This window comes from Balaenoptera ricei, chromosome 9 (genome assembly GCF_028023285.1).
Source record: "Balaenoptera ricei isolate mBalRic1 chromosome 9, mBalRic1.hap2, whole genome shotgun sequence".
NCBI classification, from domain to species: domain Eukaryota; kingdom Metazoa; phylum Chordata; class Mammalia; order Artiodactyla; family Balaenopteridae; genus Balaenoptera; species Balaenoptera ricei.
The window spans coordinates 72,409,928-72,435,616 of NC_082647.1; the positions used below are offsets into that span (position 1 = coordinate 72,409,928).

Below are 25,689 nucleotides of genomic sequence, written 5' to 3' on the forward strand. Positions count from 1 at the left end.
TTCCAGATTCTTTACCACTGGACCACCAGGGAAGTCCCACTTTGATGTTTTTAGAAGAGTCATTTCACTGTGTCCTGTAGAATAATTGCAACAGGATCCAGGCTGGCCATTAGAGCCAAGGACAGCCTTAAGAGCATAGAAAAAATTGCTAAAATTTCTGAAATTTCATTTCACATATATCCATTTAACCAACACACATAGAGTGCTTATCATTAGGTTGGGCAGTGGCTTAGGCATGTAGATGAATGACAGATATCTATTCTTGACTTTCTGAGGTCTAGTGTGGGGAACAGACATGTAACCAATGTTAAAATATCCAATGATTTATGTTATGGTAGAAGTAAGGACAGAGTTAGGTCCTCTTGTTCATGGCAGCTCAGGTCAGGGAAGGCTTTTCTAAGGAGATAAACTTTGGGCAGAGTTCTGAAGGATGAAATGGACCTACTACTTTTTTGCTCTTGAGAAGATGGTGAACCAGCAAGGGCCACTATCTCCCTTCCATGAACTTAGCAAATATGAGATTTTATGGGATGAGTGGGAAAACAATTCAGAAATACGCTGTCTATTAAAGCCATACTTAAAATAAAAGGATTCAAAGAGTAAAAATAAAGGGATAGAAAACCATCTATCATAGTAGTTGAGGAGACCAATCAAGGAATCTGGAAGAAATAGAGAGTTTGAACAGACCAATCACTGGTAGTGAAATTCAATTTGTAATTAAAAGTACTCCAAGCAAACAAAACTCCAGGACTGGACAGCTTCACAGGGGAATTCTACCAAAATATGAAGAAAATCTAATACCTATCCTTCTCAAACTATTCCAAAAAATTGAAGAAGATGAAACACTCCAAAACTCATTCTATGAGGCCACCATTACTCTGATACCAAAACCAGACAAAGACACTACTAAACATAACTACAGGAAAATATACTTGATGAATATAGATGCAAAAATCCTCAACAAAATATTAGCAAACTGAATCCAGCAATATATAAAAAGGGTCATATACCATGATCAAGTTGGATTTATTCCAGGGACACAGGGATGGTTTAATATTTGCAAATCAATCAGTGTGATACACCACATTCACCAAAGGAAGCATATAAATCACATGATCATCTCAATAGACACAGAAAAAGCATTTGACAAAATTCAACGTCCATTCATGATAAAAACTCTCATCATAATTGCAATAGAGGGAACATATCTCAACATAATAAAGGCTATTTATGGCAAACCCACAGCTAACATCATACTCAATGGTGAAAAATTGAAAGCATTTCCTCTAAAATCAGGAACAAGACAAGAATGCCCACTCCCACCACTTCTATTTAACATAGTATTGGAAGTCCTAGCCACAGTAATCAGACAAGAAAAAGAAATAAAAGCCATCCACATTGGAAGGGAAGAAGTAAAACAGTCACTATTTGCAGGTTGACATGACACTTTATATAGAAAACCCTAACGTCTCCACAAAAAAATTAGGGACTTCCCTGGTGGCACAGTGGTTAAGAATCCACCTGCCAATGCAGGGTACATGGGTTCGAGCCCTGGTCTGGGAAGATCCCACATGCCGTGGAGCGATAAAGCCCATGTGCCACAACTACTGAGCCTGTGCTCTAGAGCCTGTGAGCCACAACTACTGAGCCTGCATGCCACAAGTACTGAAGACCATGTGCCTAGAGCCCGTGCTCTACAACAGAGAGAAGCCACCGCAATGAGAAGCCCACGCACCACAACGAAGCGTAGCCCCTGCTTGCTGCACCTAGAGAAAGCCCATGCGCAGCAACGAAGACCCAACACAACCATAAATAAATAAATAAATTTATTTTTAAAAACTATTAGAACTAATAAATGAATTCAGCAAAGTTGCAATATACAGGATTAATGTACAAAAATCTGTTGCTTTTCTCTATGTTAATAATGAGAAAGAGAAAGTAAAAAAACAGTCCCATTTAATACTGTACCAGGAAGAATAAAATACCTAGGAATAACTTAACCAAGGAGGTAAAAGACCTGTACTCTGAAAACTATAAAACATTGATGAAGGAAATTGAAAATGATACAAAGAAATGGAAAGACATCCCATGCCCATGGATTGGAAGAATTAATATTGTTAAAATGGCCATACTACCCAAAGCAATCTACAGATTTAATGCAATTTCTATCACAATACCTGGGACATTTTTCACAGAACTAGAACAAATAATCCTAAAATTCATATGGAATCACAAAACACCCCAAACTGCCAGAGAAATCTTAAGAATAAAGAAAAAAGCTGGAGGTATCACACTACCAGACTTCAGACTATACTACAAAGCTACAGTAATCAAAACAGCATGGTACTGGCACAAAAACAGACACATAGATCAAAGGAGCAGAACAGTGAGCCCGGACGTAAACACAGGCATCTACTGTGAATTAGTCTACAACAAAGGAGGCAAGAATGTACAACAAAGAAAAGACAGTCTCTTCAGTAAATGGTGCTGGGAAAACTGGACAGCTATATGTAAAACAATGAGGTTAGAACATTTCCTCATACCATATACAAAAATAAACTCAAAATGGATTAAAGACCTAAGACCATAAAACCCCTAGAAGAGAACATAGGTGGAACACCCTTTGACATAAATCATAGCAATATTTTTGTGGTCTGTCTCTTAAGGCAAAAGAAATAAAACCAAAACTAAACAAATAGGACCTAATTAAACTTACAAACTTTTGCACAGGAAAGGAAACCATCAACAAAAAGAAAAGACAACCTATGGAATAGGAGATAATAGTTGCCAATGATATGATCAACAGAGTTAATATCAAAAACATATAAACAGCTCATATATATAATGGAATATTACTCTGCTGTAAAAAAAAGAATGAAAACCTGCCACTTGAAGCAACATGGATGGACCTAGAGAATATTATGCTTAGTGCACTAAGTCAGACAGAGAAAGACAAATACTGTATTATATCATTTATATGTGGAATCTAAAAACTAAAACAAATGAATGTATGTAACAAAAAAGAAACAGACTCACAGATATAGAAAACAAACTAGTGGTTACCAGTGGGGAGAGGGAAGGGGGGAGGAGCAAGATAGGGGTATGGGATTAAGAGATAACAAAGTACTACATATAAAATACATAAGCAACAAGGATATATTATATAGCACAAGGAATTATAGCCATTATCTTGTAATAACTTTTAATGGAGTATAATCTACAAAAAATATTGAAGCACTATGCTATACACATAAAACTAATATAATATTGTAAATCAACTCTACTTCAATTAAAGAAAGAAAAAAGAAAAGCCAGTAGTAGAATGCAACTGATAAACCACACACACACACACACACACACACACACACACACACACACAGAGAGAGGACAATATCAGGCAAATAAATGTGCACTAAAAGAAAGTCTGTTATACTAATTAGAAGCAAAATAGACAAACATTTTAATGAACATACAAAAATATTATATTCTCTTAAAATGAAAAGGAGGATAGGAAGGAGGAACCAACATGGCGGAGTAGAAGGATGTGCTGTCACTCCCCTCTTGCGAGAACACCAGAATCACAACTAGCTGCTGGACAATCATCGACAGGAAGACACTGGAACTCACCAAAAAAGATATCCCACATCCAGAGACAAAGGAGAAGCTACAATGAGATGGTAGGAGGGGCGCAATCACAGTAAAATCAAATCCCATAACCAGTGGGTGGGTGACTCACAGACTGGGGAACACTTATACCACAGAAGTCCACCCACTGGAGTGAAGGTTCTGAGCCCCACGTCAGGCTTCCCAACCTGGGGGTCCAGCAATGGGAGGAGGAATTCCTAGAGAATCGGACTTTGAAGCCTAGTGGGAATTGATTGCAGGACTTCAACAGGACTGGGGAAAACAGAGACTCCACTCTTGGAGGGCACACACAAAGTAGTGTGAGCATCGGGACCAAGGGGAAGGAGCAGTGACCCCAGGGGAGACTAAACCAGACCTACCTGCTAGTGTTGGAGGGTCTCCTGCAGGGGGTGGGGGTGGCTCTGTTTCACTGTGGGGACAAGGACACTGGCAGCAGAAGTTCTGGGAAGTACTCCTTCCGGTGAGGCCTCGCAGACTCTGTTATTTGCCCCACAAAAGAGCCCAGGTAGGCTGCAGTGTTGGGTTGCCTCAGGCCAAACAACCAACAGGGATGGAACCCAGCCCCACCCATCAACAGTCAAGTGGATTAAAGCTTTACTGACCTCTGCCCACCAGAGCAACAGTCACCTCTACCCACCACCAGTCCCTCCCATCAAGCCTCTTAGATAGCCTCATCCACCAGATGGCAGACAGCAGAAGCAAGAAGAACTACAAGCTTGCAGGCTGTGGAACAAAAACCACATTCAAAGAATGATAGACAAGATGAAAAGGCAGAGGGCTACGTACCAGATGAAGGAACAAGATAAAACCCCAGAAAAACAACTAAATGAAGTGGAGATAGGCAACCTTCCAGAAAAAGAATTCAGAAAAATAATAGTGAAGATGATCCAGGACCTCGGAATAAGAATGGAGGCAAAGATCGAGAAGATGCAAGAAATGTTTAACAGAGACCTAGAAGAGTTAAAGAAGAAACAAACAGAGATGAACAATACAATAACTGAAATGAAAACTACACTAGAAGGAATCAATAGCAGAATAACTGAGGCAGAAGAACGGATAAGTGAGCTGGAAGACAGACTGGTGGAATTCACTGCTGCGGAACAGACTAAAGAAAAAAGAATGAAAAGAAATGAAGACAGCCTAAGAGACCTCTAGGACAACATTAAATGCAACTACATTCTCATTTTAGGGGTCCCAGAAGGAGAAGAGAGAAAGGACCCGAGAAAATATTTGAAGAGATTATAGTCGAAAACTTCCATAACATGGGAAAGGAAATAGCCACCCAAGTCCAGGAAGCGCAGCGAGTCCCATACAGGATAAACCCAAGGAGAAACACGCCGAGACACATAGTAACCAAAATGGCAAAAATTAAAGACAAAGAAAAATTATTGAAAGCAGCAAGGGAAAAAGGACAAATAACATACAAGGGAACTCCCATAAGGTTAACAGCTGATTTCTCAGCAGAAACTCTACAAGCCAGAAGGGAGTGGCATGATATACTTCAAGTGATGAAAGGGAAGAACCTACAACCACGATTACTCTACCTGGCAAGGATCTCATTCAGATTCGATGGAGAAATCAAAAGTTTTACAGACAAGCAAAAGCTAAGAGAATTCAGCACCACCAAACCAGCTCTACAACAAATGCTAAAGGAACTTCCCTAAGTGGGAAACACAAGAGAAGAAAAGGACCTACAAAAACAAACCCAAAACAATTAAGAAAATGGTCATAGGAACATACATATCGATAATTACCTTAAACGTGAATGGATTAAATGCTCCAACCAAAAGACACAGGCTTGCTGAATGGATACAAAAACAAGACCCATATATATGCTGTCTATAAGAGACCCACTTCAGACCTAGGGACACATTCAGACTGAAAGTGAGGGGATGGAAAAAGATATTCCATGCAAATGCAAATCAAAAGAAAGCTGGAGTAGCAATACTCATATCAGATAAAATGGACTTTAAAATAAAGAATGTTACAAGAGACAAGTAAGGGCACTACATAATGATCAAGGGATCAATCCAAGAAGAAGATATATGCACCCAACATAGGAGCACCTCAATACATAAGGCAATTGCTAACAGCTATAAAAGAGGAAATTGACAGTAACACAATAATAGTGGGGGACTTTAACACCTCACTTACACCAATGGACAGATCTTCCAAAATGAAAATAAATAAGGAAACAGAAGCTTTAAATGACACAATAGACCAGATAGATTTAATTGATATTTATAGAACATTCCATCCAAAAACAGCAGATTACACTTTCTTCTCAAGTGCACATGGAACATTCTCCAGGATAGATCACATCTTGGGTCACAAATCAAGCCTCAGTAAATTTAAGAAAATTGACATCATATCAAGCATCTTTTCTGACCACAATGCTATGAGATTAGAAATCAATTACAGGGAAAAAGACGTAAAAAACACAAACACATGGAGGCTAAACAGTACGTTACTAAATAACCAAGAGATCACTGAAGAAATCAAAGAGGAAATCAAAAAATACCTAGAGACAAGTGACAATGAAAACACGATAATCCAGAACCTATGGGATGCAGCAAAAGCAGTTCTAAGAGGGAAGTTTATAGCTATACAAGCCTACCTCAAGAAACAAAAAAAATCTCAAGTAAACAATCTAAACTTACACCTAAAGGAACTAGAGAAAGAACAAACAAAACCCAAAGTTAGTAGAAGGAAAGAAATCACAAAGATCAGAGCCGAAATAAATGAAACAGAAACAAAGAAAACAATAGCAAAGATCAATAAAACTAAAAGCTGGTTCTTTGAGAAGATAAACAAAATTGATAAACCATTAGCCAGACTCATCAAGAAAAAGAAGGAGAGGACTCAAATCAGTAAAATTAGAAATGAAAAATGAGAAGTTACAACAGACACCACAGAAATACAAAGCATCTTAATAGACTACTACAAGCAACTCTGTGCCAATAAAATGGATAACCTGGAAGAAATGGACAAATTCTTAGAAAGGTATAACCTTCCAGGACTGAACCACGAAGAAACAGAAAATATGAACAGACCAATCACAAGTAATGATATTGAAACTGTGATTAAAAATCTTCCAGCAAACAGAAGTCCAGGACCAGATGGCTTCACATTTGAATTCTATCAAACATTTAGAGAAGAGCTAACACCCATCCTTCTCAAACTCTTCCAAAAAATTGTAGAGGAAGGAACACTCCCAAACTCATTCTATGAGGCCACCATCACCCTGATACCAAAACCAGACAAAGATACTACAAAAAAAGAAAATTACAGACCAATATCACTGATGAATATAGATGCAAAAATCCTCAACAAAATACTAGCAAACAGAATCCAACAACCCATTAAAAGGATCCTACGCCACGATCAAATGGGATTTATCCCAGGGATGCAAGGATTCTTCAATATAAGGATTCTTCAATATACGCAAATCAATCAATGTGAAACACCATATTAACAAATTGAAGAATAAAAACCATATGATCATCTCAATAGATGCAGAAAAATCTTTTGACAAAATTCAGCACCCATTTATGATAAAAACTCTCCAGAAAGTGGGCATAGAGGGAACCTACCTCAACATAATAAAGGCCATATATGACAAACCCACAGCAAACATCATTCTCAATGGTGAAAAACTGAAAGCATTTCCTCTAATATCAGGAACGAGACAAGGATGTCCACTGTCACCACTATTATTCAACATAGTTTTGGAAGTCCCAGCCACGGCAATCAGAGAAGAAAAAGAGATAAAAGGAATACAAATTGGAAAAAAAGTAAAACTGTCACTGTTTGCAGATGACATGATACTATACATAGAGAATCCTAAAAATGTCACCAGAAAACTACTAGAGCTAATCAATGAATTTGGTAAAGTTGCAGGATACAAAATTAATGCACAGAAATCTCTTGCATTCCTATACACTAATGATGAAAAATCTGAAAGAGAAATTATGGAAACACTCCCATTTACCATTGCAACAAAAAGAATAAAATACCTAGGAATAAACCTACCTAGGGAGACAAAAGACCTGTATGCAGAAAACTATAAGACACTGATGAAAGAAATTAAAGATGATACCAACAGATGGAGAGATATACCATGTTCTTGGATTGGAAGAATCAACATTGTGAAAACGACTCTACTACCCAAAGCAATCTACAGATTCAATGCAATCCCTATCAAATTACCAATGGCATTTTTTACGGAACTGGAACAAATCATCTTAAAATTTGTATGGAGACACAAAAGATCCCGAATAGCCAAAGCAGTCTTGAGGGAAAAAAACGGAGCTGGAGGAATCAGACTCCCTGACTTCAGACTATACTACAAGGCTACAGTAATCAAGAGAATATGGTACTGGCACAAAAACAGAAATATAGATCAATGGAACAAGATAGAAAGCCCAGAGATAAACCCACACACCTATGGTCAACTAATCTATGACAAAGGAGGCAAAGATATACAATGGAGAAAAGACAGTCTCTTCAATAGGTGGTGCTGGGAAAACTGGACAGCTACATGTAAAAGAATGAAATTAGAACACTCCCTAACACCATACACAAAAATAAACTGAAAATGGATTCGAGACCTAAATTTAAGACCGGACACTATAAAACTCTTAGAGGAAAACATAGGAAGAACACTCTTTGACATAAATCTCAGCACGATCTTTTTAGATTCACCTCCTAGAGTAATGGAAATAAAAACAAAAATAAAAAAATGGGACCTAATGAAACTTCAAAGCTTTTGCACAGCAAAGGAAACCACAAACAAGACGAAAAGACAACCCTCAGAATGGGAGAAAATATTTGCAAACGAATCAACGGACAAAGGATTAATCTCCAAATATATAAGCAGCTCATGCAGCTCAATATTAAAAAAACAAACAAGCCAATCCAAAAATGGGCAGAAGACCTAAATAGACATTTCTCCAAAGAAGACATACAGATGGCCAAGAAGCACATGAAAAGCTGCTCAGCATCACTAATTATTAGAGAAATGCAAATCAAAACTACCATGAGGTATCACCTCACACCAGTTAGAATGGGCATCATCAGATAACCTACAAACAACAAATGCTGGAGAGGGTGTGGAGAAAAGGATACCCTCTTGCACTGTTGGTGGGAATGTAAATTGATACAGCCACTATGGATAACAGTATGGAGGTTCCTTAAAAAACTAAAAATAGAATTACCATATGATCCAGCAATCCCACTACTTGGCGTATACCCAGAGAAAACCATAATTCAAAAAGACACATGCACCCCAGTGTTCATTGCAGCACTATTTACAATAGCCAGGACATGGAAGCAACCTAAATGCCCAACGACAGATGAATGGATAAAGAAGATGTGGTACATATATACAATGGAATATTACTCAGCCAAAAAAAGGAACGAAATTGAGTCATTTGTTGAGATGTGGACGGATCTAGAGACTGTCATACAGAGTGCATAAGTCAGAAAGAGAAAAATAAATATCGTATATTAACACATGTATGTGGAACCTAGAAAAGTGGTATAGATGAACCAGTTTGCAGGGCAGAAGTTGAGACACAGATGTAGAGAACACACGTATGGACACAAAGGGGGGAAAACCGCAGTGGGGTGGGGATGGTGGTGTGCTGAATTGGGCGATTGGGATTGACATGTATACACTGATGTGTATAAAATAGATAACTAATAAGAACCTGCAGTATAAACAAACAAACAAACAAAACAACTAATACTAAACTTTCTTTGGGTTATTTGTATGGAAATATGTTAATATAAATGTTTCAGACATTACATGAAATTTCTAAAAATCTTATATGTTCTGGTATAATAGATTATAATTCTAGTTATTACTTTAAAGTGTATATCTCAGAAATAACTAAATTTCCTTGTCAATTGCATTATTATGAACTTTCATCAAATCTTTAACCATGGTCATTTAAAAAAAATATATATGAAAAGGAGTTTCCTAGATGGGAAAGAGTGGAAAAGCATTATGGATTACAAGAACAGCATGTGCAAAGGCATGGAAGAATGAAGGATTTGTGTGGGTAATACCAAGAAATTGTATGTTCGTGAATTTTGAAAAAGAAAGTAAAGGATTAAGTTACTAAGTCATGTTGTGGTCAGAACATGAATGGCCTTGGAGGCCATGGTTCTTTGTTCTTGGCACTAATTTAAGGGTCCTTAAATAGGAAAGATTTCATAACCATTGGATGTCTGATGAACTTAGTGATATAGCCAATTGCAAATGTTTGTACTTTAATTATATGCCATTGCTATAAACAGTTTTGATCAGTCAAAAAATAAGTACAGTATATTTTGGCTGCTTGCTATTTCTAAAATTTGGTAGTTGGCACCCAACTAGATCGAATTATGAAGTCAGAATTTAGTTGCAACATTAAAAGAAAATGTTGTTGCTATTTTCGGAAGCAAGCATCCCAACATTCTCTTGATTTAACTTGGTGATAGGTAATAGTTTGGTATGGTAAATACCACTTGATCTTTGTGGCAAGAAATGGTGTTTCTGGGTTTATTTTCTGATGTCTGCTATACTTTTATTAGCATGTGGAAATTAGTCTTATTACAGCCCTGAAATGTAGTATCCATCCAGATGCTAACTATGACTATTAATTTTAGGTGATCAGAATCCCATTTATTTCCAAGATGATAAATATTAAAGGTACAGCTACATAATAATGAAACACACTTTGTAGTATAATATAAAATTAAAAATTTGAGGCATACCAAATAGCAAAGATTAGAATGCTAATTTTACTTAATTGGAATTCTCCCAGAATTTTTATTTTCATAGCCGTATAGCCAAAAATAGTGTTTTTGTCTTGAAACTAAGATTTCTACTAAGAGTTTGTGGTCTTATAAATACCTTGTACATACAGAGTTTGGTAAACATAGCATAGGTTAGCCAAGGTTATACAAGTTGAAATACAAACCAGTATTTCAAAGTAGATGCTGTTAAAAAGAGAAAATGGTCTTTTCATACCTTGAATATTAAATGGTCCTCTTCAGTCTATTAGCAAGTTTAATTATTTTCATTTTGAAAAAGTATTCTGTAATAATAATGTTTAATTTGAAATTGGACCCCAAATAGATAATTTATTTATACCTTTAGCCATCTAATCATTGCTTTGGAAAGGATGGTCTTATCTACTGGTTCTCAAACTTTACTGTTCCTCAGAATCACTGAGAGGGCTTGTAAAATTCAGATTCCCACCAGAGTTTTTCATTTAGTAGTTCTGGCCCAATAAGTTGCATTTCTAACAAGTTCCCTGATGATCCTGATGCTCTTAATCTGCTAAAAATAGAATAAATCATGGATCAGCACATCCAATTTGAAGGGAAGAGTTAGAGAAGAAATGAGTTTCAACCAAAGCAAGGCCAACAATTCTAGAGGTTTGTTGAAGTTGTTGTTTTGTTTTCTTATGGAACAGTCTCCTGGAATTTCACTGCTGATGTGTTTTCGCAGACCCTTTGGGTCCAGGCAAGATTCCCTTAACTGAAGATCATTTGGTAACCAATCAGGTTGTTATAGTACAGAGGAATCACTCGTAAATTTAGTGTCCACTATTTAATAAGAGAGAGAAAATTCAGAAAAATAAGCTACTTAGTTCAGAGTAAAAATTAGTACATTATACTTTCCCTCTCCTTCCTGTTCCTCGGGGGTCTAGGAATCAAGTCAGTTGCCTGCAGGCAAGTGTGTATAACTTTACTGATGTGACAGTACTTTGAGAAATGTGAGGATGGGAGAAACAGCAACATGAGTGAGAAAGAGTGAGCGGGGCACTTACAGCTTTTGGTGAGTAATTTGTAGCTTTCTTGTAAAGCACAATTCAGTACTTCAGGCAAACAAGTTTTAAATCTTACTGCACCTGGATTCTAGAACCATAAGATTTGGTACTGCATGAGAAGTCTGTGCTTGGTTACAGATGAACAGAGGATGTATTATTGTGGTAGAATAAATTAGTTATACTACCTCCTTTGCTTTTTTCCAGTGGAGTCTTCAGTCATGTTATTTGTGGAAATATTTTGATGGCATGTAGATTTTTTAAATCTATAATTTAAATTTTTAATTAAAATTGAATTTAAATGTTTAATTTTTTTTGTTTTGCCTATATACCCATAAAAAGAATTGGAATTTTCATAATTATTCTTGAATGACATTTTGCATTAGGATTCGATGCCCATTCCCATTTTTTATTAAATTGGGAACCTGGTTTTTTGCCCTATTCTTTTTCACTTATTATTTAAATAAATGTAAAATATAATTAGATCAATTTCCAAAATGTTTATTAAATTGAATTAAAATTTATTATATTACAATTTCAAAAACTGCCCAGCTATTCTAGGCTGACATTTGTATTAGCTTCCTACTGTTCTTATAATATAAAATTTATTATCTTTTTTCCTAGTCAGTAAAATTGTTTTTATAAATACCTAGAAAGAAACTTAGTCACATTTCTTTACCAACATTGTTGAGATGATATGAGAAGCATTACCTCAACTTTCTTAATATTTAAATTATTGGATAATAGACGTAATCAATATACTTGGTGGTAGGTTTTAATAATGCTATCTTTTCCTCCCAGAAACAAGTGGTATCTATTTTATTGTAAGCGTCCAATGTCTTTTCACTCTAAGTTTTCATTATCAAGAGTTGAAAGACAAGACTGCTAATGGCAAAAAATGCTGAAAGAATGCAGGGATGAAATATGAATAAACCTCAAATTAAATAACTTGGTCAAAATGAAGAAGACCCATTATTTATACTGTGCTACGTGGATTGCCCTCTCCTGCTACCTCTGAGAATGGAGAATTACTAACTCTTTTGAGTTTTATTTTATTTTTTACTATTATAAAAGCTTTGAGACTATTTTTTGTAAATTGAGGGCATAATTTAAATGTAAAACGACAAGAGATGTATATTACGTCAATGCAGATGGTCCCCAATGTCAATGGTTCTGTTACTGAACCGAGTTCGTCCTGCCCGACACACAGCAAGCCAGAACGCTGAAACACTGGAGATGTGCAGCAAAGAGACGGCTTATTCGAAAGGCAGCCCAGCGAGGAGACAGGAAAACAAATCTCAAAGGCCAAGGGCTAGGGATGTCGATGGGATAAAGAATAAAGAAGCAGGGTCGTCTGAGGCATGGGAGGCATGGGGAGCTTCGGGAGCGTGGGGAGCATGGGAAAGGTGATTGGAAAAAGGTGCGGTAATTGTCTTTAGGTGCTGGTATAACAAAGCTACAGGCCTCTGCAAGTTCAAAAGGTCACCTCACGGGCCCTCGGCATGCCCATTTGAAGAGTCCGTGGTCTTACCCAGTCTTAACCACCTCAGCTCAAACCACATGCAGCTGACTCCAAGTTCCTGGAAAACTACTCAGGCAAACATCTTATTGTGTAGCCCACGTGCTCTTGGAGGACATGCAAATCTTAAAACACCTTGATCAGTCCAGGCAGGTGAAATGGATTTGGCTAATCATTACACAGAGTTTCAGTTCCATTTACGATTTTTCAGCTTTACTATGGTGCGAAAACAATATGCATTCAGGAGAAACCACAGTTGAAATTTCAATATTCTATGAAGATGCTGGGCAGCAGTAGTGAGCCACAGCTCCTAGTCTGCCACAGTGATCACCGGGTAGATAACTGATACACTTAAAGCCATTCTGTCTTTCACTTTCAGCACAGTATTCAATTACATGAGATAGTCAATACTTTATTATGAAATATGCTTTGTGTCAGATGCTTTAGTCCTCCTGTAGGCTTCTGTAAGTGTTCTGAGCATGTTTACAGTAGGCTAGGATTAGCTATGATGTTTGGTAGGTTAGGTATATTAAATGCATTTTGACTTAATGATGTTTTTCATTTAGAGGTTTATCGGGAAGCAACCCCATCTTAAGTCAAGGAAGATCTGTACTAGGATTTTTGCTGTCCCTCTTATGTTTATCACTAGTTTTACATATTCTGTTTAAAACCACTCTGAGACAATTAAGAGTGATTCTATTTTTCATAAGTAGATAGTATTAAAATTTATTCTCAATATCTCAGATAATTATTTGCATTGTAAGGGACAAGATGGTGGACTGGAGAACATGAATGCTAGACCTGCTTGGCTAGAGTACCTGTTAGAAACTAAGCAAGTCTCTTCAGTCATAACTCCATTAATGAGTGCCTTTGCATCTTTCATAACCCTCTAAAAAGTCTCTTTACTTTCTTCATGTGTAAAATAGGGAGATCATTTGTACTAGATGAGTGGATTTCAGTTATTTTGTTCCTTCCTTACCTTTCTCAGCTTTACTGAGATATAGTTGACATACAGCACTGTATGTTTAAGGTGTAGAGCATAATGATTTGACTTACATACATCATCAATGACTACCACAATAAGTTTAGTGAGCATTCATGTAATAGATCATCTAATATAGGTACAAGATAAATTGAAAAGAAAAAAAATTTTTCTCATCTTGTGATGAGAACTCTTGGGATATACTCTGTTAACAACTTTCATATAACACATAGCAGTGTTAATTATATTAATCATATATTAATTATGTATTATATAATAATAATATAACTATTATGTTGTACATTACATTCCTAGTACTTATTTATCTTATAACTGGAACTTTATACTTTTTAACCACCTTCATCCAATTCCCATCCCCCTACCCCTCACCTCTGGTTATCACAAATCTGATCTCTTTTTTTCTTTATGAGTTTATTTGTCTTGGAAGTATGATTGACCTACAACACTGTTAGTTCCTGGTGCACAACATAATGATTGGATATTTCTATGCATTACGAAATGATAGCGATGATAAGTCTAGTTACCATCTGTCACCATACCCCATATTTTTTTCTTAATTTTATTCTTAATATAAGAATTCATTATTCAGAACAAATCTTACATACCCAAATCTAAACAGATGAAAATGAGGCTGCCTCGGTTCAGGGAAGAACGTCTTCTGGAGAACACCGAGTCAACTCCCAGGTACCTTGGCATCCTAGGGGACAGAGAGTTTGGACATCATTAGAGACAATCTCTAAATTTCCTCCCAGGTCTAAAATGCTGTGGTTGCTTACATAATCTCCGAGATAAATTGCCAGATCCACAGTATTTCCATCCCTGGAATTTTATACACCAGTTTCTTAATTGAGTGAAAGTTTACTTGCAAAAGCAGATGGAATTAAACAGTTTTTCCCATTGACAGGAACATAAGATTTTCATGTTTAGCTTAAGTCAAATGTAATTTGGAATAACTTTTTAATAAAAATTCTTATAATTTATCTGTTCAAATATAATTGCACACTAAGTAGGAGTTAATCTATGAAAGTAGGAAAATTCAGTGCCATTTTCTTCAGCTGTGAGTTATCTGCCTAATGACTTAACATGCTTCCTCCTTTTCACCAAAAGTCTGTCTCCGTGTTCTCTTTCTTCTGCCCCACACTCTGCTTGACCAAGATCCCTCCTTCACCTGATCATCCTGGGAACCTTGAAATGCTCTGCTGCTTCCCCTTCCTTCTCTGTTGCTACTAATGCTTTAGGAGTTTTATTTTTTTCTTGCTGATCTAGTTTAGAAAAAGGAGAAGAGCTCCCATGACCAGTGGATTTTTCATTTTGGGGTTTGCTCTTGGGAGTGGCTAGATGCTAGCAACCCAATTTGTGATGCAGAATTTATTTCTCAGATAGAAATGATGTAAACTGTACACCAGAGACCATAGAATTTTTAGTACTAAATACTATAGCTCATTTACAGGTGAATTCCACAGTGTGTGTTGGTCTGGGAATCTATCAACTATTACAAATGCTATTTCTATAGAAAAGTGAGGTCTGTGTTTCAGGCAATCAATGTAGAAATGAATGCAGAACATTCATAGTTGGGGATTGACCATATTTATTTATTGATCCACAGGTACATATAATCTGTTATTCTGCACCATCCATAAGAAAGTACCAACATTTTCTTTTACTTTTGCAGGTGAATTGAATTTAGCCTGAGAGGCTGAAATGGAACGTTTTTAGGTCTAAGCTGTGTGCATATATATATACATATATATATTTTAGATATAATAGAAACTGAATGCAATAAAATTGATAGGTGGTACTAAGATTACATTAAGATTTGTGAAACAGGACAATTGCCTTACAAAAATAGCAAGTAAAAAATCAAGCTAGTCCTTCATAAACATTTTATTCTGGGGTGTGCTTGTTTTCTGAAACTACCTCTACTAAATCTCCTGTCAGTCTTAAAACTAGAAGGCAGAAAAGCTTCTAGTGCTACAGCCAACTGCAGTGTAGCCAGAGAAACAGGCAACAAAAATAGAACACCAGGATTGCTGAGCGTGGGTGAGGCAGAAACCACATTATGAGCAAAAGCTTCCAGTATTATTTTAGAACCAATACAGAGCTCTGCACTTCTCTCCTCTCTCTTCCCAAAACACATACTACAAAAATAAAATGAAATGAAATGTATGTGCATTTGCCCTCTTAGAACTATGATTCTTAATTTTTTTTTTTCCCCTTCCTTTCTTTGGAAGCGAATCGCCAGTATGGAAACAGTGTGTAAAGCAAGCTTGGAGGGAGGAAAGAGTTAATTGCTTTTAAGGCCCTGCAATAGAGAATTATGGTTTGAAAGATAGAGGCTGGACAGCTGGGTTTGCTGGGGTATTTTTAAATGCATTAATGCAGGCTCCAATCACTCGGCCATGCTTGACCTATTTTTGGCTCAGGCCGACCATTGTTCTATTTCTGTGCCTGTGGGCCATGCTGTTGTTGATTCATATGCAAATGCATTATCACTAGCTTTAGCCAACTTGAGCTGAGAGAGACCAGAGAGGGGGAAGAGGCACACACAAACAGATAGGAGAAGGACACCGGCTGAAGCCTCTTGAAGGACTGACTGACGGTTCTTAACAACGAAACTCTAGCAGCGTGAGGAACTAAAAGCCAGGTTTAATTGGTTTCTTTTTCTCGTGGGTAGAGTTAATATTTTTCTACTTATTTTGACAAAGCAATAACCCCGAAGCACATTCCTAGTTCCCACCTGCTTTTAGTTTCCGGTGTAGCCTAAACTCCAGAGAGCCTTAGCATCCACTCGGTCCTTTCTGCTTTGTACACAGGTTGGTAACGTGGGAAAAGTGCCCAGGTCTTTTGAAAAGTGTGTGTTAACAGAGAGGAAACCATTGTTGAAGCTGATCCTCTGCTTCTTTTCCTCGGGGTGGAGGGAGGACCAGCCAGGGTAACTCCTGGGGCCCGTGTACTGAGCAGCGATGAATCTTTCAGTAGCTGAAGTAAGAGTGATTGGAATATGCTGCAGACAATTTACGAGACTGACTCGTGTTTTTCTTCAGATGGGGTGGCTGGACGAGAGCAGCTCTTGGCTCAGCAGAGAATGCACAGTATGATCAGCTCAGGTAAGACCCTTTTTTCATAACTGAGACCTTTTACGTGTGAGAAGGGGCTGACTTGGGAAATGAAGCTCCGGAAAGCACCTCTGTTAAGGGTTTGCTGCTTTTTGGTGTTGATGTTGCTATTTTCTTGGCGTCTGGAGGGTTTTAGATCCCTTCCATTACTGTTTCTGTGAATATTCAGTCTGCTCAGGGACAGGCTGCTTCTGAATGAAATCTCTAAGCTTCTGATGAAGGATGGGACTGAGATAAGTAAAATGTGCTTGGGGGTGTTTTGCCTGACTATGCCACTAGAAAAAGGAGATCTGTACTGATTGTAAGCGTATTCTAATGGGACTTTAAAATAATCAGGTAAGTTCATATCGGGGCTGCAGCTTACATTGCAGTCTCCTCTAGCCGGATGATTTTATATTTACAGTGTGCCTACAGAAGCACTTCTATTTATAGACCTACCTTCTGAAATGTGTTTGCTACAGGAGTTGTGAAGGTAGTTTTAATGTGGCTTTTTCTCCTAAGCCCAAAATGAAACTGCTTAAGGATGAAATGAAATTATTATTAGCAGATGGTTATTTTAAGTTTCTTCAAAACATTTGGGGAGTCTAGCATTGTCAGGCAGATGCGACGGCATAACACACATATAAAGGTGTTATATGCAGGTGCAACGTTTTAAAGAATAAGTAACAGATTCCGATTTTTAGTTTCCCCGTGTATGTGCTTGTGCCTTCAAGGAGCTGTGCGGATGGAAGATGAAGCTTGGCAACTTTATCAATTTCTGTTTGTTAAAAGAGCAGACTCTCCAGGCGATGGCACATACTTGTAATTGTTGCTTTTCATATTTATTCCCTACAGCTAGTTCCTAAAGCTTGGGGGACTTTTTGTTTTGGTTCTCTTCTGAGTGCTTCCATCTAAATTGGCTTAAAGTTCTCCCTCACATCTTCTGTGTTCCTATGTGCACTTAATCGTAATTATAGATCACCACCTAGATTTCCATGATAAGAATGCGGCATAAAGCAGCATTTACTTGTTAGCGCTAGAATGGAAAGAAATATTCCACAGGTTGGCATAATGTCTGTTTTAGTATTGAACACCTTCTCATCTCTGGATCTATGTTTGAAGCAAGTTTTCTTAAACCTTGGTTACTTAGGACGATTTTAAGGTCCTTCTGTTGACCCCAATTTTTCAATGAATCAGAATAAAATATCAATTTTGTGTAATTTGGTGTGTTTACAGTTAAGTAACAGGACTTACATTAATTAGTAGTGCCTGCTTATCGAAAGCAAACGTACCAGAATTTCATTATGGTTTATTATATCTTTGTGGCTGTAAAGTTGACAAAAACTTGCGGAGGGGTCAGCCGGCATGTCTCTGATGGTACTGGTCACTTAGCATTTTATTTTTTAAATATCCAGCAACTCTATGAAAATTACTATTTTAGATGTGTTTTCAGCACTACACTTTTTCCTTTTAGTCCTTACCTCTGTGTTACAAGTTTACTATTGCTTTCACGTGGTAGAAACAAAGCTGTGCCTTTCAAGCAGATACTGTCTGCTGGCATTGAACCTTGCTACAGGTGTTTGCAAGCTTCACTGTTTCTCAGCGTCTTTGATAATCATACATAAATTTACTCCAATTTCAGTTGAGCTTGTCATTTTCCTGACATTTAATGATTTTTATACAAAGCAACAGTATTTTCAAGCAGGGAAGCGCTTGAGACTGTCTGTGCTATTGTCAGTTTTACAGGAAGCAACATTTAAGCACCAGCTGTTAAACGAAAAGTGATGTCAATTGACATCAACTCCCAAACCTGTCTGATAATAAATAAGGAAACTCCAAGTTCTATTTATTTTTAAATTTTGAAACATAAAAACATTTGCATTCTTCCCACCATGTCCTGTAACATTTGATTTTGTTCAATATATTATTATATGCCCTTAAATTTAATTCCTCTAGTTTTTATTGTATACTTCTGAGACAGTGGCTCTCAAAGGTGGCCTCACCAGGAGTATTTTACAAAATACCGATGTCTGGGTCCACCCCTAGAGTTTCTGATTTAAATGGTATTAGAAACATCCTGGACATTGGGATTTTAAAAATCCTGAGCAATTCTAATATGCAGCAAACTTTGGGTATCACTGATACAGGGGAGGGGGAGGAGATGGTGACGCTGGTGACCCGTATCAATAGGGTTTGCCCTTTACGTTAATTGCTAAATTAAGGGTGTGTTTGTCCACATTTAGCTACAAATCTTGTTCAACTCGCTTTTGGACCAGTGGCAGGGATGTGATTGATAGGCTTAGAAATGGATGGAGTCTTTGGATCTGAAAGAGAAAAAGATATATTGTAGCAGTGCAGGGTGGAGGGGGCACTGCTCCAGGAGTGAAAGCTCTGTGTTCCAGCTAGAGCTCTGCTGCTAACCAGTTGTGGAACTGGTTTACTCACCTGTAAACTGAAGAATAATGATGTCCTCCTGCTTACCTCTTGGCATTTCTGTGAAGTTCAAAGGTAACATGTCATTAACGTGTGCACTCACTGTTATTATTGCTATTTTTAATGAATGAACCTGGGTTTCTGGCTCTTCAATACCAACGTCTATCTTGCTGAATGAGCCAGAGGAGCTAGATTGCATGTCACATGGGGAATGACTTTTAGTTTTGATAAATTTTCTTTAGTTATCTTATAAACCAGCTTTTTGTTTTGTTTTTCCCTGCTCTGATAAGAATTAAATTCTTTCCTTGGGCAAATGGTGACTTTAAATCAGAGTAGCATGGGTATGTGTGTGTTTTCTGTGAAATGTCTTCTTAATAGTCAAAGGCAAAGACGCTGCAGAATACGTAATTGAACAGTGAGACCCCAACAGCAGATTTCTTGAGATTGTTTAAAAAGCTTTGTTTTGTTGTTAGTCGTTGCTTTAGAGTTCCCATTTGTTTTTCTAGTTGTATTGGATACTATGCATTAAGCTAGATGACTTTTTTCTTCAGAGCTCTTTATATACTATTAAATTGCAAGTGTTTTATATGGTTCCATTTTTTTCCTAATACTGACCCAGCCAGGCTAGACATCTAAAGTAGAATTAGGTTCTACAATGTAGTCTGTTAATATCTTTTTTGTTGTTGTTGTTGTTAATATCTTTTTAATAAAAAGCTTTGTAATATTGAATCTCGGAATTTGGTACGAGTGACACATTTTGCCAGGTCAGTCTCCGCTTTTGTGGCTTGTGTGGGCCAATATAAGTGATACCTGGCAGAAGCTGAAGCATGTGCAAACATTGACTCAGGTCACTCAGCAGTAGCTGGCAGAATTCGGGGTGTTCTGTTGCCAGGCATGTTGCTTAATGCATTGGACAGCAGAGCTTTCCAGACAATATTGGAATGATTATTATGAAAGAATTTCCTAGAGTTTGTACAGCATCAGTGTAAAATACGTTTACAATAAGGAAAAGTCGTGTTTTCACTATACATTCTTATTTTTGGGTACAAAAGAAAAACATTTAAATCTAAATTCTGAATTTCTTTTAAGGAAAATGTTTCTTCACCCTTTCAGAATCCTTTTATCTCCGTGGTGTGTATTGTCGAGGGAAAAGGAACATTTTAGATTCAGTAGTCATTTATGTCTACTTGGAAAGCAGAATCTAATTATGAAAATGTAAGTCTGTGAAATGCTCCTGTCATGTCAAGAATCACTTCTGGTATTCCCCATAATTACTATTTTTGCTGTTCTCTAACTCAGGTTATCTTCACTTACAAGGCTGTTATCAATTGAAATATTTGATACGTAGCAATCAAAAAGCTAGATATAAGTAGGCCCATTGAGAATGGGGACAAGAATGAGTATTTTTTTTTTTCTGTGGGTGACACAGGTGGCATAATTGTTGCTATGTGCTTTAAGTAAGAAAATTCAATAAAACCCCTCACAAGAATATAATAAGCCCAAATTCTGAATTTAAAATGGTGAGTTTTGATTTTGGAGATGAGAAATTTGGAAATGTACGACATAATGTCTCACCACAGATAGATGATGAAGTGACCCTAAAATAGTATAAGCCAGCAACCCACCGCCAACCCCATACACAGTACTCAGCACTGACTGAGCGAAGAAAATATGACCTAATGCAACATATCTCAGAAACTGTAGTCAAGGGAAAAAGGGAAGCAGGGATCTTTGATCAGAACAGAGAGACTTAACAGGCCCTGAATCCTGTTCCTCCTTAGAATTTTACTGACAAGAGGACAACTTCCTGAAAATTCTCACTAACGTTCCTGTATCTGGAGAGAAGCAAACTGAGTGGATATCCTCAGCTTTTGGTGGTGGTGGTGTTTTTTCTTGTAACTGAGGAATAGTAGAAAGGATTCTGGAAGAGAAACTGGTGAAGTGGAGGAAGGTGAACAAACGCTGCGTCTCCAGAGAAATGAAGACTTCAGAGCAACACTCTAAATTGGAAAACTGACCCATAGCTCTTTGCAATGAAATACCCTTCCCCAACTAATCTTATAGATCCCACCAAGAAAAAAGAAAATCAACTTCACTGAATCCATGGAATTGTCTAATAACTGCTCCCCACAAATAGAGCACCTTAATAGGAAAATAAATTCCATAAAATAAGAGCTCAGAGATGAGATGATATTGATAAAACAGTAGAATGGGATGAAAAGGATATTTTAGGTCTAGGGAAACAAATTTAGAATGAAAACATAATTATAGAACAGAAATACTCATTAGAAATAGTGGGAAACGATAGGCACCAGTGACAATCTTTACCAACAAAGGGGAAAGGCTGGAGACAGAGGGAATGAAAAAGGAAAATGGATTAAAGCAATTGGAGAGAAGACCATAATAAGAAAGACAAAGACAATGTAATGAAAAGATTATTTATGTCCTTGAAGTTGATATTCCAAAACGTTGAAATAGAAGATCACTTTGTAAAAATGAAGAAAGATTATTTAACTGAAAAGGAAACAAGAAAAAGAAATCTGCAGATTGAAAGAACTCCCGTCTTTTAGGAAAATTTGCTGCAAGTGCTCAGCACAGAGACATAGCCTAACTGGGCTATTGAATTTCAAATGATAAATAATTCCTCAGGGGCTCAGGCAGGTAAGGCAAAGATCTACAGTGGGGGAGAGGGGGGAGGAAGGGAATGTGTGAAACTCTAGAAGGCTTATCAAACTTATCCAGCACTCAGTGCCAGAAGATAATGGAGAAAAATCTCTGAAGCTGAAAAAGAAGTACAACACAGTGTTCCACCCGGGGCAGATGTTATTAAAGTATAGAGAAAATAGGTAGGCAAGTTCGACATTCTCAAACATGACCTAGACTGCTTGACAGGGAAACCCACTCGATGAAAAAATGAGCTTGAAACAAAAGCAAAAAATGAAATCCAGTCGGAAGTACAGAAAGCATAGTAAGGTTAATGGGGCAAAAATTGAATCCTTTTTAAACAACTATGAGATTGTGCTTGTAGGAGAGAAAGCAAATTTTATGAAGTAGGGCAATGAAAAAATATTCATAAAGCTCTCATCCATATGAGGCACTGGGGAGAGGTGAAATGCAAGGATGTGTGAAAGTGCTAATATCATCTCCTTTCTGAGCAGGGACAGACTCCCTGCTGCTTAAAATAGAAACACGTGGTTAAAAAAAAAGATCTAAATACCGATTTCTTTTTAGTAGTGTCTTCATTTAATCTTAGAGATATCTTTTTGGAAATAGTACCTCATATAGGAAGGAAGCATTTAGTATGTTTATAGTCCCTTCAGTTACAGTTTTTCATTATTAAATTCATTTAAATTTAATGTTTTTTAAATAAAAATAACTTTGGTGATATGATCTCATTTTATAAGAGTATATTTTATTTATCAATCTCCCAGAATAATTCATATATAAATAGAAGGAAATCAGGAAAAACTGTGTGTGGTGGTGGTCGAGGAGGTGGTCGGAGGGGAGCTTTGGTTTCCATTGTCATGAGTTTTTGCCTTGTGTATGAATTTTTATAATATGCATATATTTTCTAAAGTGTTTCTTACACACCCACACATGAAGCTACTATGCCACAATACTAACAGTGATTAACTGTAAGTAGTAGGTATATAAGGTAGGTTGTCTCCCATCGCGAGTAACAGAAAATCGTATTCGAAGTAACAATGACAAGGGAATTTATCATTTAGTGAAATAGCATGGTACTCAGGCAGCACCAGGGTGGTCAGTAATATCAACAGGTTCTTCAAACTATTCTTCTCTGCTGGCCTGAGAGTTTGTATCATCCTAAGTCTGTTTCCTCCAATAGTCTGAGGTTGATTGTAGCAGTTCCAGGCATTGTCTACATGCACGGTAAATTCCAGAGACATAGATGAGAAAACTTTGCTTCCTTGGATGTTTTCTTAAGGAAGGAAGTTTTTTACCCAAAATTTCTCTAGCAGGTTTTCCTTCATAACTCATTGACCAAAAGAGCATCACCTGCCCATATATTAGCAAGTCATTGAAAAGAAGGATGAGACCCCTATGATAGCTCCTTAGGACCATGACTGAGCCAGGGAAGGTGGAGGCTACAGCTAATCATCTAGTTTCTATAAGGAAGAAAAAAGGGTGAGCAGAATAGATGTTGGCTAGGCACCACAGTATTTGCTACAGTGTTTGTTGGTGGTTGGAATTTTCTTCTTTGTAATTTTCTTTAGTTTGTAATTTCTCAAAATACAAATAAGTGAAGGAAGTGGGCTATGTAATTTCTCTTTCAGTTGAATTGTGTTACTTCATTTTCATGAAGATATGCATCCATTTAAACACCAATAAAAATTTTAATAGTATTGAATAGAAATTAATTGTGGAAGAAGACTGGATGCCTCTAGGTTGCAAGTCATTTTTTTAGAAAGGAGGAAAATCAACATTGTGGACTGGTGCATTACAAGCATTTATTAGAAATTTGAGTAAAATATTCATTTCTTGTTGGCTTTGAGGGATACAGAAAACATTAACAGGAATTTATCTAATAATATGTAAACTTTTCAGTATATTAAGGAGGGTTTTCTTTAAAATATTCAAAATACAATTTCTTTGCCAGTATGTTGTTACAGTTATTACATTTTGAGAGTAATGAACAATTTTAACAATCTGGGATGGTTAACTACATTTTAACATTTTTTTTTTCCTGAATTGGAATACTTTGAAAACAATTTAATTGGAATAAAAGCCCACGAAAATGACTTTTAAAACAAGCTTTCTTTAGATGAAATTCAAAGATATTTTGGCATGTGCTTCAAAACAGTGTGTCAGTGCCATGGTCTATCCCATTCTTCAAAGGAAGTTGAGGTGCTAGTGGTTATTAGCTTGGGAGGCGAAATGCCCTTACAACGGACAGTTTTCCCTTTTGTAATCTTGGGAGATTGACAGTTGGGATATGAAAGGACAAGAAAATGCCTTGTTCCCACTAGTTCCATTCTTCTTCCACTAAGTCAGTTGCACAAAACAAATTTAATTTAAACAAGTGTTTTTACAATACTAAACGAGTATACTTTTAAGTGTTATCAGAGAACATTTTGTTTAGGTGCTTCATGAATACAAAACTAAGTCATTCTTATGTTTTATAAAAATATCAGTTCTATTCATTATTTCCATGTTAAATTTTCCATAGTGATGGGCCTTTTATATATGGTGTTTTAAAAATACCCAATAATTAAATCCAATGAAAAACTACATTTAAGGAAGAAGGAAATTTACCAAACCACAGAGTGTAACTAGTCATTTACTTATGATTAAACTCTTTGCATGTTGATATGGTTGGAAATACCCCAGAACTTCACTTTTTTGCTTCTTCCCCTCATGGTCTACCACTTGTGTTTGAGATGTTCAATTCGTAATTTATATTCAGTATTGACACAATTGTAGCCATGTGGATGTCATTTTCAATTATTCGAGGTAAGTTTTGGTGGATGGCTAAGGCACGACATTTCCAAACTCGGTTAAAATATGAGAATGCCATGTAGTTTTTTCAAAATTTGAAATTAAAAGCAAGCAAAAAAAGAAACCTGGGAAAATTTCACTGAATTTCCATTAAATTACATTGTGGCCTGGGAGTTCTTGCTTTAGTAGAAACACGTTTACCCAGAAAGTTCTCAGGGAACTCCACATAGGGTGAACTAGAAAAGCTCTTGGTGAATTGAACTCGATTTTAAGTTTTATTTTTGGTGATGTTTTTTGAATCTGCTTACAAATAGAATTCAAGTATGTATTTTGAGTCTGTGATTTTATATCAGGAACTACTCATTTTAGATTAGAAATAACAATTATCAGTATTAGTTAACATTTTTGTGTTTTTTCTGCCACATTCCACTCTGATCCAGTTGTTTAGTCTCAGTTTAGGAGGTCAGTGATTGGACCTATATATTCTCACCTTTTTTTAAAAAAATCATTGTCATTCTTATTATTGATATAATGAGCTAATGTTTCAAAGCTTATTTGTACCAGGCATTGTTTTATCATTCAATACTCTTCACAGCTGGAAGAGGTATACAGTAGTTGTAGCATATTTTGCAGATGAGGACATAGTTTCAATGAACTTACTGATGGTTGGTCCTCATGGCTAGGAGCTGGCAGGGTCAGGTATGAACTTATGCTTGT

General features: G+C 36.8%; 1 protein-coding gene across 10 annotated transcripts in view; it reads left to right on the forward strand.

The window, feature by feature from the left end:
• HDAC9 (histone deacetylase 9) overlaps nucleotides 1-25,689 on the forward strand; it is a 998,074-nt gene that overhangs the window by 411,832 nt on the left and 560,553 nt on the right. For all 10 annotated transcript variants that reach the window (XM_059933969.1, XM_059933965.1, XM_059933959.1 and 7 more), the window contains exon 3: nucleotides 17,032-17,094. In XM_059933969.1, the coding sequence (XP_059789952.1) occupies nucleotides 17,032-17,094 (63 nt within the window). The remainder of the gene's footprint in view (nucleotides 1-17,031; nucleotides 17,095-25,689) is intronic.